This window comes from Equus przewalskii, chromosome 10 (assembly GCF_037783145.1).
Source record: "Equus przewalskii isolate Varuska chromosome 10, EquPr2, whole genome shotgun sequence".
Taxonomy (NCBI): Eukaryota; Metazoa; Chordata; class Mammalia; order Perissodactyla; family Equidae; genus Equus; species Equus przewalskii.
In genome coordinates, this window is record NC_091840.1 from 18,272,092 (window position 1) to 18,289,971 (window position 17,880).

Consider the following 17,880-nt stretch of genomic DNA (forward strand, 5'->3'; position numbering starts at 1 on the left):
TTTACCATCTCATAGAATTATTGTGAGATTTAGATGAGTTAATACAGGTAAAGCACTTATATCCCTGGCATATATACAATGTGTTAGCTATTACTATTATCAGATCCCTCATTTACGTCCAGAACTCATCTTTGTCCCAACTTTCTATATATATAGCACCCATTTTGTGCCCAACCCAGGGCTAAGTGCCGTAGGAGCCACAGAAGTATGACATTGTCTCCAGAAAATGACAATAATAGGTGGGAAGAAAGGGAATATGCGTAAAAAGGGAGATGATATATAATTAAGTACTAAAAGAGATACAGACCATGGTGATGTAATTCATTAGAATCTGTGATCACTGGGATGTGGAGGTCAGGAAAAACTGCATGGATAATCGAAAACTTTGGCCAGGATTTAAAGAGTGGCTATGATTTGTTGAATAGAGACAAATAGGGTGTACAGTCTAGGCAAAGCTGTGGCAGCAAGAATAATCAGGATTTAATAGAGCAGTGTGGCTATAAATAATTGGGTTAGGAAGCAAGGAAGATAAGACTATAAAATACCTTGACCATCAGCTATAGGTGTTTGAAAGTTACACTATGAGATATGGAGAGCCATTGAAGATTTTCAAGCAAGAGAGACAAATGATTAAAACAGGAGGATTATTTTAGATTCCACGTGTAGAGCAATCTAGAGAGGAGAGCTTGATTCAGGGAGACCAAATAGAATGCTTTAGCAAAATTTTAGAGTAAAGTGAGAAGGGGCTGAATCAGAGTAATTATGATTGGAGTAGAAAGAAAGCCCTGAGAATATGACAAAGGAAGAAATGACAAGGTTTAGTAAATGACTAGAGTTGGGGGACGGGGTGTACAGGAAAGAGAAAAACCAAATATGACTCTCACGTTTCTGTCCTGGATGATGAGAATGATGTTGGTAGAACAGGTGGAAATACAGCAGTTGGGAAGGAGAGCCCTTCTCAACACTTGAGGAAGATGAGTTCAGTTTCAGGCATTTTTATTAGTGAGCATAAGGGAACCAGGAGCCTTCTGGTTGAGTGGAAATGCCCACTAGGCACATGAGCAGACAGGTATTGGTTTTGACTTATTTCTGACCACCTCCCTCCCCCGACAAATGTGTATATAAACTGAATGGGTAAGTTGTTGCCGAGGGAAGAGGACAAAGCTACAGGTAAAGATTCCAAGTCATCCACCAACTTGGTGATTGAAACTGAACCTCAGGCATTTGACAGCTTTTAAACATGTGTAGTTCATAGACACATTCTCACTGTTTAAAGAACAACGTCACAGGTTTATATAGGACAAACCCCATCCTACCCTCCCTACCGTTCATAAATAACTCCTGTTACCGTTTTAGTGCGTGTCTTTCCTTCCAATCTCTTTCCTTTGCATTTTTCCCCTAAATGAGGTAATACTTTACTCCTTGCTCAGTGGTTTGTGCTTTTCCTTATGCAATATGTCTAAGAGATCTTTCCATATTAGTCCCTCTAATTTCAAATTGCCCTTATCCTTGTAACACCTGGAGAGATTTCCCCAGAGGGCACTAAGCCAAAGCTTTGGTGTTGCCTGGCATAGGGTTTCTTTATATTTATTTGCTGATAATGATAATTTCTTTGCCATTTTTCTGTTGAATTGTTTATAATTTCTCATTGATTTCTATGTGGAAGGAGTCATTTTAGACACATAAGTGATTTTGGAAAAACTACTTACACTCAAAGTAATTAACTGGTATTATCTATTCAAGAAATTGGACAGATAGGAAGTTCAGGTTCCAAGGACATGCCTCATTGTTTGCACCAGTGACCCCATATTATGTCTTTATTAATTGTGCAAACTGGGAAGCTGATAGCTGTGGAAATTAGAAAGCTGATATTATCTGCTTTTGAATATTCCTCACAAGGTTGCCATGATTCTTTAACTTACTCTGTTCATTCTTTTCCAACCTAATTAAGGATCTGAACTGTGTTTCTTCACAGAAATTTCCAAGGAAACTATATTTCTTACATTGATGAAAACATATGGAATACATACCGTTGGGCTGAGAAACTGTGAGTATAATCTCCAAATACGAATACAAAAAACTAACTACATTGTAAATCCTTCTTGGTCCAGAATTTTGAGGTCAACATCTCTGAGAAAAGGTATTTCCCCCTCCATATCCCAAGTCAACCTCTATTAATTGCATTCTATGTTTGTTTTAAAAACTAAATTTGGCAGGTCTCCTTTAAAATAACTGAGTCAATTTAAACCTATTTTCCATTATGCAAGTAATAAGTGATTATATTCTCAATATGTAAGAATGAAATAACAGCTCCATTGAAAACCCTCCTTGTGCCCTTGTCCCCCACCCCTGAGGTAACCACTACTCTGAGTTTAGTATATATCCTTCCAGACCTTTTCCCGTGCATTTGCCTACATACATATTTACAGAGAGCAAAATAGGTTTGTTGTGTGATTTTCTTCCCTTTTTTTACATAAACAGTAACATCCTACAACTTGACTCTTACTTCATGCTATGTCTTAGATTTTGTTCCTTCCCTGTACATGGAGGGTTACCCCATTCACTTAAACTGCTGCATAATATTCCATAGTTTCACAGTTTAATAATTCCCCCACTGATGGATATTTAGATTATGTCCAGTTTTCTTGTTACATGCATTGCTGCAATGAGCATCCTTGTACATGCATCTTTGTGAACATGGGCAGGTATTTCTGTAGAGTAGATATCTAGAAGTGGAATTGTTGGGGTGAAGACTATGCAGATATAAAATTTTAATTGCCCTCAAAAAAATTGTGTCAACTTACACTCCAGTTAACTGGCCATGATAGCATTCATTTTCTCACACCCTTCCACTGCTGGATATTCTCCATTTTTTGGTTGATCTGATGGATGAATAAAAAAGGATCCCATCTTGGGGCCGGCCCGGTGGCCAAGTGGTTAAGTTCGCGCACTCCACTTAAGCGGCCCAGGTTCGGATCCTGGGTGTGGACATGGCATGGCTCGTCAGGCCATGTTGAGGTGGCGTCCCACATGCCACAACTAGAAGGACTCACAACTAAAATATACAACCATGTACTAGGGGGATTTGGGGCAAAAAAGCAGGAAAAAAAAAGGGGATGCCATCTGAGTTTGAATTTTTCTGATTACTTGTAAATTTAGATATCTTTATATATTTACTGAACAATCGTATTTCTTCTCTGAATTGTCTGTTCTTTGCCCATTTTCTGTTATCATTTTTTTATTGATTTGTGGAAAAAGTCAATTTAGACACATTAGTGATTTTGGAAAAAATGCTTATACTCAAAGTAACTGGCATTTTTCATGACAGTTTGTATGTCATATTGTTAGTTCAACTTAACGGACAAGTCATAAATGACTTTTGAATTAATAATAAAAGACAACAGTCATAGTAATCTAAAGATAGGGATTATGACCCCCCCTAAAATAGATCTCCCCTTAGTCCGATATCTTATTGGTAAGGATAAAATAATAGAACCGGCAAGTTTTTTTAATTTATGAATTTCTTAAATACTAAATAGAGTTTATATTTCCCATGATAGTATCTGACGTTGAGATTTATTTCCCACTTGTAAGAAAATTGAAAGTCATTTGGCACAAGAAATAAGTAATATAAGTTTCCTCTGGGGAGTGGAGACAAGGGTAGGCTGAGAGATGGGGAGGAGAAAAACTTTGGAATTTTGAGCCGTGTGAATGTTTATTACATATTTTTTAAAAATAAATTGAAATTTAAAAATTAATTTTAAAAAGCGTGTGTTTGAAAGTTTATACACTATAACATGAATCTGGTAAAGTTTGAAGATTTCTAAGTCAGCTTGAGATTTATACCTCATGAGGCAGAGGTTCCTAACTTGGGGTCACTGGTCTCCAGGGCAGGATTTCTTAACCTTTTTTATCCCTGTATATCTCTTTAGCCATCTGCAGAAGCCTATGTTCTTGGAATAATGTTTTTAAATGTATAATAAGTTAAAGTATATAAGAAAACAAAACCGATTATATTGAAAATATTTTTTTAAAAAATTAGTGATATAGTAATAAATATACTTCCCTTAACATGTTAAATAACAAGATATAGTGGTAGGTCTAATAACTATTATAACTTCAAGGTAGTGATGAGAAGAAATGCTATTTTGAGATACCTGCAACAAATACACGATATGAGAATATCTGTGATTTTTATTGGGGACCAAATTAGCTATCCTGTTCATCTACTGTGGTTTGCTGCCTGTGTTCATAATGGAAGGAAATGCTAATTTTATTTAAAGGTTTATGAAAATAGAGATGTAATTTTATTTCCCACCCAATTTTGGCCGCCTAAATTCAATCCATTCTATTCACGGGTCCTCTGCCTTAAAGGATGATGCCCAGTTGGAAATTGCATGCACACTTTTGCAGATAATGAGAAAGTGCACTTTTCTAGGGAAAGCGTTCATAGCTTTTATGAAATTCTCAAAGGGTTCTTGTCTCAAAGGATTGAGTCAAAATAAGTGTAGGGGAGAAGAAAGACTTTTCCTGTAAAGCTGTACTTATCCTCACAAATGCTAATAAATGGATAAGTTGTTTTAAATAAAAGCAGTTTATCTGAAAATTGATACCTGTCACTTTCTAAATTCATTTAACACATATTAATGGGGCATCTACTATGTGCCAGGGACACAGGCCCAAGAACAAAATAAACCAAATATCCCAGTCATCAAGGGGTTTACAAATATATAATGTAAAAATAAATATAATTTCATATATTGCTAAGTGATTTGGAGAGAGAGAAAGCAGGGGAAGTAGAGTATATCAATTCCAGAATGGCCTACTGTTTGTGTTATATGTGTAGTTAAGTCCAAAAAAGAAACTCTGAGCCCTCTCAGTTCCCTAGAAGTTACAGAGGTGGGGATAAGGATAATTGCCAATAATATAGAGTAAAAAATGTGTATGTTAAAATTCAGAAGATTGCCTTAGTGACAGGAAGTCTGGTCAGAAGTTAGACATGAATGTTTCTTAAATGTTAGTTCCTGCCCAGTTTTGATGTTTTCATGGTGTGAGAAAGTTTTAGATCTGGGTTTAACTCTGATTCTCTACAGTTTTAAAATTTTGCTTCAGTTAAAATGAATATTTGGAGTTTTACAGATGAATGCATTTTATTCCAATTAGTTGCTAATTTGAGGCTTTTTACAGTCAGCTTTTTTCTTTTTTTTTTTTCAGATTGGCACCTGAGCTGACATTGGTTGGCAGTGTTTTTTTTGTTTGTTGTTTCTTTTTCTCCCCAAAGCCCCCCAGTACATAGTCGTGTATTCTAGTTATAGGTCCTTCTGGCTCTGCTATGTGGGACGCTGCCTTAGCATGGCTTGATGAGTGGTGCTAGGTCCACACCCGGGATCCAAACCAGCGAAATCCTGGGCCACTGAAGCTGAAGTGCGCAAACTTAACCACTTGGCCATGGGGCCGGTCCCTAGGGTAATTTTTTAATGACTGACTCATTCTCAGTCTAAACTTTCCATATAGGTTGAATTTATTATTGTTATTTTAAAAAAATCTACTATCCTGTCATCCAAACACCTTCACAAAAAGAAACATCATTAATTTAAAATACATACTCTTAGGCCAGCCCCAGTGGCTTAGTGGTTAAGTTTGGCACGCTCCGTTTGAGCAGCCCAGGTTCAGTTCCCGGGTGCAGACCTATACCACTTGTCAGCGGCCACACTGTGGTGGCCGCTCACATACAAAAAGCAGAAGACTTCAACAAATGTTAGCTCAGAGAAGACAGTGCTGTAAACAGTTGAGGATCAGCCCTCATCTCTTCTCTGTCCTTAGTGAATCCTCATTGGTGTTTATATTTTTTGTTATAATTAGTGTATATAAGTTTGATTTTTATGTTGATTTTTTCATATACCGTCATTTCATGTGACCTTTTTGTATATCATCTACAGTATACACATCCAGTTTTGTTATGTGGTATGAGGAGGTAGAGTTTTTTCCAGCTTTTTATAGTTATGAAAAGGGTTAGTATGAACATTGTTGGGCATATTGATTTGTTTTTTCTTTTTGCATCATTTCCGTGGAAATATGAAACCTTTACCTAACAGAGGTGAGAAAGCAATCAATCATAGTATCACCTGTTGACCATTCCCCCTTCACACATATTCTGACCATTACTGCTGTTTCTTCCATCATGGTGAATTTCAAATTGGGGTCAAGCTCTTTGATGCATTCTCAGGGCTTCAAGAGTTTTTTTGGGAATTAAAGGTTTTTTGTGTTTTTATTTTAATCCTCTTTTTTAAATGTGTGTAACTATATTCTGTATACTATAAACTACCTTATAACTGAGAACTGCCCTTGATTCCACTTGCAGAGTTTCCAGGTAGTAATATTTTAATTGTTATAGGCTATGATTAAGGAATTAAGCTATGAGATGGAATTCGTATAAACATGTAGCCAACAGACACTGTGAGGGAAAGCAGAATATTTTAAATGCAGAACTTGATGGAATAGTTTCACAAGGCAACATAGCATGTTCTCAGATCTCCAGGCCTCCTGAAGGATGTACAACTGTTAATATTACCCACGAGGAATGAGATTCTCCCAGGCAAGAGAAACTTAACCTTTGCCATCTTACAGAATTTCTTCAGTATTGGCTCTACCACTCCCCCCTTAGAGACACTGGCTTCCTGCTCATCAGGTGTAAGACATGGTGCAAACCTCCCCCCCCCCCAAGTGTGTTCCTAGTCTTTACTGTGAGACTAGGTGAAGCAAAGGCCTTAACATTCTTTGGGCAGACCCAGCTGTCAGGCTTGTCTGTGGGTCATTCCTGTTCCCTTCATTCTGCATTCTGGAGAAATCATTGGCCAGATCTCTCAGTTTTCTAATACTTCAACTGTAATTTCTACTGCTCATATAGTGACTTTTTAAAATTAATGATAACACTTTTCATTCATATAATCTTGAGTTAATTCTTTTCACTGGATGCACTATCTGCTTACATCTGTCTGAGGATATTAATTATGTTATTCTAAAGTCCTCTTATGCTTTCTCTGTTAACTCTGATTCTTTGGCTGTAAGGTCTTACATTTGTTTTTGTTTTCTGTCCTTATTGGAGCTGGCTTTCTCACGTTGTGTGGTCATTCCCTAATGCGAATCATCTTTGCAGTTGAGATTCTACTGCTTCTGTTCTTCGGCCCCAGGGAACAGGTGAAATGAGCTTCTGGGGCTAAAGGATTCCCCTGAGAATAAGGAAGAGGTGGGAGGTGCTTTCTGGGGGCTAGTCAGGGAGTGCATGCCTTCCTCCAGGGTCTGGGACCTTGCCCCCTTTCTAACACCAGATGCATTCCTGGAGGAAGACCACCTTTGCTGTCTGGTCCAAGGAGGAAAGATACGGCAGCACGCTGCAGGCTCCTTCTCCTGCAGCATCCCAACTATTCCCCCTGTGGGTAACCCAGGGCATTTCTTGTGGGGGAGCATTTGTGGAGCTGCTCCCACGCTTTGAGCTAAGGTTGTGACTTTTACATTATCTCATTTCTGTCATTCTTAGGGATTTTGGTGGAAGGGTGGAGACTTGGCATGTTTCAGTCTGCCAACTTGAAATAGCACAATTTCTTAGGAAAACAATTTTGTGCCCCTATAATATCCAAGAGAAAGTCAGGCAAGTTTATGTCAGGATAAAGTACAAGAATCTTCAAAGCAGCATTGTTTGTAATAACTAAGAACTAGAAAAATCTTAGTATCCACCAGCAGTCAAATGAATATATAAGATGTGGTATAGTCATATAATGGAATACTATTCATTAGGAACAACGCATGCCACATAAATAATCTTAAATTTTCTGGTAACCACTTAAAGATGAAACAGCTGAAATAAATGTTAATATATTTTATTTAACCCTTATGTCCAAAATATTATCATTTCAACATGTAATCGGTATATACATTATTAATAAGATATTCTACATTTTTTTCATACTGAGTCTTCAAAATATCCAAGCTATTGTCCTTTCTACATGTAATCAGTATAAAAATGGTTAATGAGAGAGTTTACATTCTTTTTTCCATACTAACTCTTTGAAATCTCAATTTGTTTGCTAAATTTTTATCAGAAATACTTGATCTGTATTTAGATTTCATAAAATTTACAGTTGAAACAGTAACATCACATACCATACATAGTTTTTGGAAACATGCTTAAAGGTTTTCTAGTAATTGCATGGAGTATCAGTTTTTAAATTTAAATTTTAAGTAATTAAAATGTGCTAAATTAAAAATTCAGCTCCTCAGTCACATTAGCTACTTTCAAGTACTCAGTAGCCACAAATAGCTGGACGTGCAACACCAGGCATTGAAATGAACCAACCTCAGCTACATGCAACAATACTGTTTACAAAATAATGCTGAATGAAAGACGCAACATACAAAATAATACATGTGATTTCCTTCATATAAGTTCAAGAAGAGGCAAGACTAAACTGTGTTGTTTATGGCTGACCTATAATAGGTAAAGCTGTACTGAAAAAGCAAGGGAATTATTAAAGTCAGAATAGTGGTTACCTCCAGGGAGTAAGAGAAAGGGTTGTGATTGGAAAAGGGCACACTGGGGTCTTCTGGGATGCTAGCAATGTTCTTTCTTGACATGATTGGTGTTACATGGGTATTTTCTTTGTAATTATTAAACTGAACATTTATGTGCATCTTATGCACATTTTAGTTCTCAAAAGTAATTTTGTGTGTGTGTGTATGAGGAATATTGGCCCCGAGCTAACATCTGTTGCCAATCCTCCTCTTTTTGCTTGGGGAAGATTGTCACTGAGCTAACATCTGTGCCAGCCTTCCTCCATTTTGTACATGGGACAGCATGGCTTGATGAGCAGTGTGTAGGTCCGCACCTGGGATACAAACCTGCGAACCCCAGGCCACCGAAGCAGGGCACACAAACTTAACCACTATGGCACTGAGCCGGCCCCTCAAAGATTTTTGTTTAATGGGGGAAAAAAATCAAATGGCTTCACTTGCAGCCCTGATATAGTTCTGTATGAGGCTTCCATAATAAGATTTGGGAAAAGAGAGGAGGAAATGGCCGTTCTGCCAATGTTGGTACCACCCAGAGTTGGGCTATAACAGACTTTGTGATCTAGAGAGTAGGCATTAAATATACAATTTGGGGGGAAGAGTGGATAGGGGTGTGTGTGTGTTTGTGTGTGACGGAGAGAGATGGACATAAAGGAGGACACGAGAAGAGAGGTCTGAATGAAAACAGAGCAGAGATCACCATCCCTAAATTAAATAAGAAATAGGGTATTTAAGTGGCACCATTACCCAGGTTTCCCCCACATATAGGAGTTAATCCTATGTGGTAAATAGTTGTAGTTATTTTGCATTTTGATCCAGAAATAACCTTTTTATTTTTCAGAATTCTCAGTGAAAATTTTTTGAGCGAATTACATAAGGATTCATTTGAAGGCCTGCTATCCCTCCAATATTTGTAAGTTAGTTAATTACATTTATTTCTGAGATTTTAGTTACATAATCTCTAAGATAAATAAGGGGTTCAAATTAGGTAATCTCTATAATTTCTTCCAGCAATAAAATTCTACAATTCTGTAAGTCTGTGAAGGGCCCCGGCCTATCTCTAGCATTAAATACCTCGGATGCATTTTTGTTTTTTAATTATATAGACAAGGTATAGATAGGAAAAAGCCCTTCCATTATAGAGGAAAAGTGATAATGAAGTCTGAGCAATTATAGATACGCATATGAACCTTGTTATATAAGAGTTTATATTTGCTATTATTAATGCTATCAAGTGGATTCCACTGACCCTGCTAGTATTTGAAATACCTGTGGCATAGCTTTCAGCATCACAGCAACACACAGCAGCCACAATATGACAACTGACAGACGGGTGGTGTGGTTCCCTAACCGGGAAATGAACCCAGGCTGCGGCAATGAGAGCACTGAATCTTAGCCACTAGACCACCAGTGCTGGCTCCAAGTGCTCACATACCATCTGCTTATATTTATATTTCACTTATGACCCATAGATCAAATCTGGCCCATGGTCCATTTTTATACAGCCTGTAAGTTAAGAATAGTTCTTACATTTTTAAAGGGCTGCAAAAGAAAAAAGCAAAGAAGAATATGCAACAGAGACCGTATGCGGCCTGCAAAGCCTAAAATATTTGCTATCTGGTTTTTACAAAAAAGTTTGAAAAACTTGATTTAATGAGGGGAATTAAAGTCAACCTCAAATTGTCACCTAAAGGACAAAAAAAACTTACATTAATTTGAATGCCATTAACCCAAAATTTTTTGATAATTTAATCTCAATTAAATTAACATTTAAATATTAAATACTTAACTAAGCAGATGAATTATGTAAACAATGTTGTCAGGAACTTATTAAGTTACCAAGAGAACAGACTGATGTTAAGGATGGCAGTGCAGGAATCGTTATACCAATATTTAAAAAAGATGTTTAAAATGATGGTTAAGTGGTATTTAGAAATGTTGACACTAAATAAGCATATCAGAAATGCCCCTGACTTTACTAATTACAAAATAAAAATCTCTCCAGCCTTGTTGTCAAGGAGAAAATGCTTGCCTAGTATTTCTGTTAACTTAGAGATAAGGAGATACTTTGTTCTTTGCTGTAAAAGCTCAATTTCCATCCTTTGTCCATGGCATCCAGAGCTGTATATGTCATTAATTCATATTAAGCTAATTAATGATGCTCTTTAGCAAGTAGATTAGTCTTGTAAATGTGGAAGGCTTAGGGGAAGTGGGTATGAAGAGCCTCACTTGACACTGAAAATAGTCTTTTGAATTGTCAAACCTTCCAAGCCTTGGGGGACAACCACTTTTGTACTGGTCTTCTTGGGTACCTCTGCCATTTGGGCTCCAAACCTTACACAGTTTGGAGAAAAACAAATGAGATAACTGCTCAATGGATTAGGCCCTTCGTTACTTCTACTATGAAATACTTTGTAAGCTAATTATTTCATGTTAGCATAGATATTCTCATTCATTTTTTAAAAAATGCCAATTATTAAGAAAGCTAAAGAAGACTATGCCAAGCACGGCGCCTAGTATTGTAGGCACAGAGATGGGCAAGACAGGGTTCCTGTCCTTCCAGTAACTCATATTCTCACAGGAAAAATAAACTTATAAGCTCAAACCACAATGCACAAGCACTAAATGGATGACAAAGTGTTGGAGAGGCACAGAAGAGGGAGCCAGGAAGTAATAAAACTACAGCCCTTTTGGAACAGTCATTTTCCTCCTTCTACTCACTCCCCAGCTGTTTGTTTATTTTATAAATATTTGAGTTTGTTTTATGTCCATGCATCTCTTAAACATGGTAGACAACGCAGGTGAGCAAGTCTGAGTCCATCCTTTCAAGGAGTTTATGCTCAGAGGAAATGGAATGCAAAAATAACTAATCTAAAGGAGAAATAGAAATGGGCAATGAGAGGTATAAATTGTTTTTGGAGCACAGAAGGAAAAAAGACTTCATTTTGGATCAGGGAAGACGTTGCAAGAGCAGTGCTGTTTGAACAGGACCTTGAAGGGCCACTGGATATCATCAGGCAGACATCTTGGGAAGAGTAAGCTTGGAAAAGGAGAGTGGGAGAAAGGCAAAACACAGGAGCGTAGCTTGAGCGCCTGTAGAGTGCAAGTAGGGAGAGTAGGAGATTAAAGCAAGATCTCCTAGGGCTTTCAACGCCAAGCCAAGGATAGCATGCCAGGCTACCATGTCATCACAGCAGTGCTCTAGGATAAGCTTTAACCTGCAACAGAATCACTTGGAGGGCTTGTTAAAACACAAGCCCCATCCCCACAGTTCTACTAAATCAGTCCATCCAGAGGCAGGCTGAGAATTTGTATCTTCAATAAGTTCTCAGTAATGCTGGTATTTGAGAACCACTTCTGGAGAGTCAACCTGGTGACTGTGTGCGGAAGGGATTAGAAAGAGAGAGACTAGAGATGGAAACACCAGTCAGAAGACCGGTATACCCATCCAGGTGAAAAGTGGGGGACTAAGCTGGATTCAATGGAAATAAGAGAGTCAGCTATAGTCAAGAGTGGGTGTTTTCAAATAAAAATCCAGTACCATGTTGTTTTCTGTTGTCCCACCACTGTACAACTGAAGCAGTTAAATTCATGGCGTGTTAGGGCAATATAAAGCCAAAAATGAATTTCTATTAGTATGATAGAAAGTATAATTCTGAATTAGTTCAAAGTTGTGTATTAATTAGAGGAGTAACTTCTTTCAAGTTATGTGAAAGAGTATCTTTTATTTCTTCTGGTATTTAATTGACCTAGAAAAACTAAACCAGAAGGTGTGTAATTGTGAGAATATTCCTTTTAAGATTAGAAGTGATAATTATATATATGGAGATGAAAACTTTGAGCTCATAATCTAGAGCTCAAATGATGAGACTACTAAGGTCATCTAATCAATTCTTATGCTCTCAGGGATGATTACCTCCAGAATCTGTCAAGATCTATAGTTGTATATGTTATTTAAGAAGATCATGAAGGTGAGACTCTTATGAGAGTTGAGGGCAGGGTTAGGAGCTCTGGAAGGTTCCAATAGCAATTCCTAAGGTTTAGAGTTTAGACAGAATCTCCTTATTCAATATCACCATTCTAACCTCTACTAGTTGTTCCTACTAATGAGATATCTAATAGCTAATTGAGGCAATATTTTCCTTTTACTTTTCCTAGAGATTTATCCTGCAATAAAATACAATCTATTGAAAGACGTACATTTGAACCACTACCTTTTTTGCAGTTTATGTAAGTTACAAATATAACTTCATTATATTTGGAATTTTTATAAAACTTAATTGTAAACCTCTTTGTTATTCATTTTGAAATATGGTTAAAATTTTACTAGTAGAAAGCTACTAAAACTATGTAGCAAATCTTTTTTGTCTCTATCAAAGATTAGTGTGAGAATTATTACACAGATCAGAGAGATTCCTTCTAGAACAGTGGTTCTCAACCAGGGTAATTTTGCACCTGGTGCATTTGGCAACATCTGGAGACATTTTTGGTTGTCAGAACTGTAGATGCACTACTGGCATCTAGTAGGCAGAGGCCAGAGAGGCTCCTCAACATCCTACGATGCACAGGACAGCCCCCCATAACAAAGAATTATCCAGTCCATAATGTCAATAGTGTTGAAGTTGTGAAATCTTTTTCTAGGGAAATAAAGTTCACGTAACACACGTATTTATTGAGCACTTACTATTTTGTGTTTAATGCACCACATGTAGAAACATGAAAGTATAAATTATAAGCAAAAAATCCACAGGGAGATTTCTAATATGGAGGGAGTATTGAGGTTACAATTCATCATATATAAATTAGAATCACTGCCAAAGGATAAAAGTTCTGAAAGACTATCTTTTTCTCTTCTTCTTTTGCTTGTGTCTTTTTTTGTAGAAATCTTGGTTGCAATTTACTCACAGAACTGAGCTTTGGAACGTTTCAGGCCTGGCATGGAATGCAGTTTTTACACAAGTTGTAAGTGAAGTAGAAGAGGAATACATGTAAAAAACTATGTGTAAAAACACCATACAGTTATTGGCTAGCTGGGTGTAAGCCCAGGATGACCTCTGACGAGTATGTCTTAGGATCCATTGATTTTTTTTCCAAATGAGGAAACTATGGTACAAAGAGGCTGAGAGACTTGGCTAACTCACGTGTGGCACACTGCTTCCTTAGTACCAGACTCTGGCATGGGCGATAAAAGGCACCAAGCAAATAACACTCAAATTAGCACTGTCATGGGATTCCCAATGACGCTGCTCTGTCTGATATGGGAATGGTCCTTGAAATTGCACTTTTGAATTTAACTTTGATTCCTGCTCACATGCAAAGTTCCCAACTGCTTACATGTATGCAACAGAGAGCTGCAGAGAATTAAATTCAGCACTAAGTTCTCCAGGGAGCAAAACATGTGGGTGCTTCCTCAGCCATCAGCTTCTTTTAAATGGTAAAATAGAAAGAATCCCTGAAAACCTGCACAGGGCACTTCTCTCCCCGGTCACCCAGAACATAATATTTTAAAAAGTACATACCTCTGAACTGAATTACCTGTCGGCTTTAGGAACCTTTGCGGTATGGAAAAAGATGTGTTAAGCTGTAGTGTGAAAAATATTCATAAAGGAAATACATTGCTATAGCCTAATTCCATATTCTTTCTTTCCTGACTACTCTTCAATAAGAAGTATGGGTTTTATTCCCTTTCAGCTTGAAAATTCTGTGACTTCTCTGTGACACAAGCAAATCCTGGTGGTTAGGTTCAGTGGGCTGAAGGGGATTTTAGACTCAAGGTGAAGATCGTCCTCTGAACATGACTTTGGAAAAGCCTGTCTTACCTGTCTCGTGGGTCAGAAATCCAGTTTCACACAGTTCATTTCGGGTTGGATGAAGATGTTCAGGGTGTGTCTGGAGCTGATTTCACAGTTCCTACAGATGCCCATCTGTTTCGGCCTCCCGTCTCCGCTCATTAATTTGCCGATACCTAACTTGGGAAAAGGACACTAAGGATCAGTTTTTCTTTTGCCAGCGCACCAAAGAGCAGACTCATTAGGTCCCTCCACCAAGAGGTTTTAGTGGCGTCAATACAATGTCTTAAACGCACCACCTTTACCAAGCATTTTATGACGCTGAGAGTCCCGTGTAAGAATCTGTCTCACTATAGGTAGGTAGGCCACACGGGGAAAAAACTGTGGAATCACAGTTGATAAAAGTAATGAATTCACTCAAAAACACTCACCAAGTGCCATACCCACTGTGTGTCAGGACCGTACTAAGTGCTGGGGATACAAAGAAGAATAGGACAGGGACTTTGTCCCCAAGAAACTTTCAGACTAGAAGGAGGAAGATGGACATTGTTGGGAAAACATACAAGAGCCATGCTAGCATGTATGCAGCAGGGTAATGAGGTAGAGGGTGACGAAGTAGGGAACGGGTGGTGAGTTAGAAAAGATTCATAATGGAGGAGGCACCGGCTGGTTTATGTTGAGTTTCTGTGCTCATCTTAAAATGACAGAAAAAGGTAATGAAACAATCAGAGCTAGCTGGTGTTGGAAATAAGTTAATACTCATATCTTGTGATTTGAATAGAGCTGTCCTCCTAAAACTAACTCACAGTTACTGTCGAAAGATTGTCACAATATAGTGAGCCTGTGTTGGGGGCTGCACTCCTTCTTTGTTCTTTTTTTTTTTAAGGATTGGCACCTGGGCTAACAACTGTTGCCAATCTTTTTTTTTTTTCCTACTTTATCTCCCCAAACCCCCTCTGTACATAGTTGTATATCTTAGTTGCAGGTCCTTCTAGTTGTGGGATGTGGGACGCCGCCTCCACGTGGCCTGACGAGCTGCACCATGTCCGCGCCCAGGATCCGAACCCTTGGCCGCAGCAGCAGAGCGCACGAACTTAACCTCTCGGCCACGGAGCGGCCCCTCCTTCTTTGTTCTAATAGACAGAGCTGATTTGCTTCAGGAAACATTTCCCGTAGTGAGATGTAAACTTTACTGCATCTCTTTCCAAAAGCAAGTTGCCAAGGGCAGATGCCACCTCTCGAGTTGTCGTTTTATTACCTATGTGACATTACTGGGGTGTTTATAAGTTGAGACAGTATTTTTCCCTGTGTTACATAAGTTTGTCAAAAGGCCCCAGGTGAGCCGGATTTATCATGAATTGAATGAAGCTTAAGCTTCAGGGCTCCTGGCTTTCATAGGCCCCTTCCAAGGCCTTGGGAGGGGCCCTAGCAATTTTCGTATTCATAATTTTGTGTGTTTTTATTAGACAGACTTCCCAAGGTAGATGAGGTTTAGGTCCCACAAAACCTTGATTCACCCCTGGGTTTCAGGTAATTACAACTCAATAAGTTTCTTGACTGAAGCCTCTGTGTTATTGACAAACACGAGTGAACAAGTTAGCAGCGCGGTAAAGGATCTATTTTGAATCCGAAATCCACCCCAAAGATGTGCCAAGAGCTGATTGATAAAGTACCGCTTTTTTGAATGGTAGTAATAATCATATCTCTTTCTGATAAAATCAGGAATGAAATATATTATGGAAAACCAGCAGTGGTTGATAATCATAAGTAATAAGTATACTTTTTTTTTCCCTGACTTTAAAGTGCTTCTCCTTCCTTCACCTACACAGGTCCAGACTGACGGCTTATTTTAAAAAGTTCTTTTAGTCACTTTGTTGGTTCTAACAATATAAGTTCCATGACTTCAGAGAATGAAGGACTGTACGTGTAGAAAGGCTGTACCTCATTCAGGTAGAGCACGTTCACATGCTGGCTTGTCTGTGGTACATCAGTATTGTGCCAAGAACACAAGCACTAAGAGAGAATGAGAGGAAAATCCAAACCTTGTTCCTGCTGAAGTATTTACCCCACTGTTAAGAATATCAGTGAGATAGGTGGGGCCACACCATGAAGGCAAACTGAGCCGTGGTCACAGAGCCGCCCTAATGCTCCCACAGTCAGCTAGCATCGGTTTCCTCTAGATAGCTGTGGACACACAGAAGTTTACACACTTCAAGGTTTTGTCATCACTTTTTGATATGTGCTGGAAGCCTGGCAGCTTTTTCTCAGATTGAGAAAGGCATAAACATTAAAGATGAAAACAACTACTCAGGTCTGTCCGTTGGGGTAATTAAGGGTATCTGTTTTATTTGTAATAGTTCAGAAGTTTTGAGGTTGTCACACCCAGCAACTGCTGTCCTCTTCTTCTCCCAGCCACATCTTACTCTTCCCAGCTGTATAACAAGGTATCTTCCTTCTCTCGGAAACATAGTTGTTTTTCTCCTGCCCCATAATATTTCTTTAATCCCTACATTTCTTTAATAGTATGTTTATTAGTGTGTCCCAGACACTATACTAAGTGCTTGTACTTATACAGGTAAGATAGCATGGCTACAGCTCTTAGACTAGTTCTTGGCACATGGTAAATGCTCAGTACATGTTACCTCACTCTATATCTCATTTTCGTTTTCCCAGCAACTCTTGTGATGTAGATATTATTATCCTCATTTTGGGGATGAGGAAATTGAAACTCAGAGACATTGGATAACTTGCCTAGGTTCACACTATTAATAAATGGCAAAACTGCTTACGAGATTTTTCGAGTAATTTTCTAAGCAGCTCTGCGTTCCCTTATAATAGGAGCTGGATGATGACAGCTTGGCTTTTTGTGCATTGTATCTGGAAGTTGGTTTCTAACTTAAATAGACCCTCTAGAACAGAGAGATCCTTTTCCCTGTGAAAATGCCCTCTTCTGGTGCTGCTGGCCGTGTCACCTCTGGGCATCCCCAGGGTTTCTGCTCACTGTCCTGGGCAGATGTGACATCATTACTGCTGAGCACCTGCTCTCTGCCCAGCCTTATGCCAGGTGCTTTGCATGTGCTCTTTTATTTAGTCCTCAAACTGCTTTATGAAGTAAATGGGACTAAGTAGGACTCAGAGATGTTCATGACTCAAGTCACTTCACCAGAAAGCGATAGCCAGACTTCAAACCTAGGTCTGCCTGATTCCAGGGCCCTTGCTTCTTCCACTGTTCCTCACTGCCAGGGACTTTTCAAGGCTATTCTCAGAACTTTGATTAAAATATAGATTCACCATTTCAAATTCTTTAGACTTCGCCCCCTGAGAAAGTGTTTACGTGACGCAGTTAGAGGTATTGTACTGAGGAGCTTCACGTTGGGAGTCGTGTTCTCATGGCTCGTGGATCTTGCACCTGAATAAAGGAAAGAGGTTGCTCCATCCCCAAGTACTTTGAACATAGTGCAACAGGATTTAGGTCTCTCTGCTTATTTCTTTGACTACCTTCCTCCAAGGAACCAGTTTTCCCTGC

General features: G+C 38.6%; 1 protein-coding gene across 2 annotated transcripts in view; it reads left to right on the forward strand.

The window, feature by feature from the left end:
• Positions 1–17,880, forward strand: part of LOC103554688 (leucine-rich repeat-containing protein 37A3-like) — a 41,810-nt gene that overhangs the window by 4,249 nt on the left and 19,681 nt on the right. The window contains exons 2-5 of one of the 2 annotated variants that reach the window (XM_008525846.2): positions 1,976–2,047; positions 9,407–9,478; positions 12,724–12,795; positions 13,447–13,527. In XM_008525846.2, the coding sequence (XP_008524068.2) occupies positions 1,976–2,047; positions 9,407–9,478; positions 12,724–12,795; positions 13,447–13,527 (297 nt within the window). The remainder of the gene's footprint in view (positions 1–1,975; positions 2,048–9,406; positions 9,479–12,723; positions 12,796–13,446; positions 13,528–17,880) is intronic. The other variant, XM_008525847.2, reaches the window with a different exon arrangement.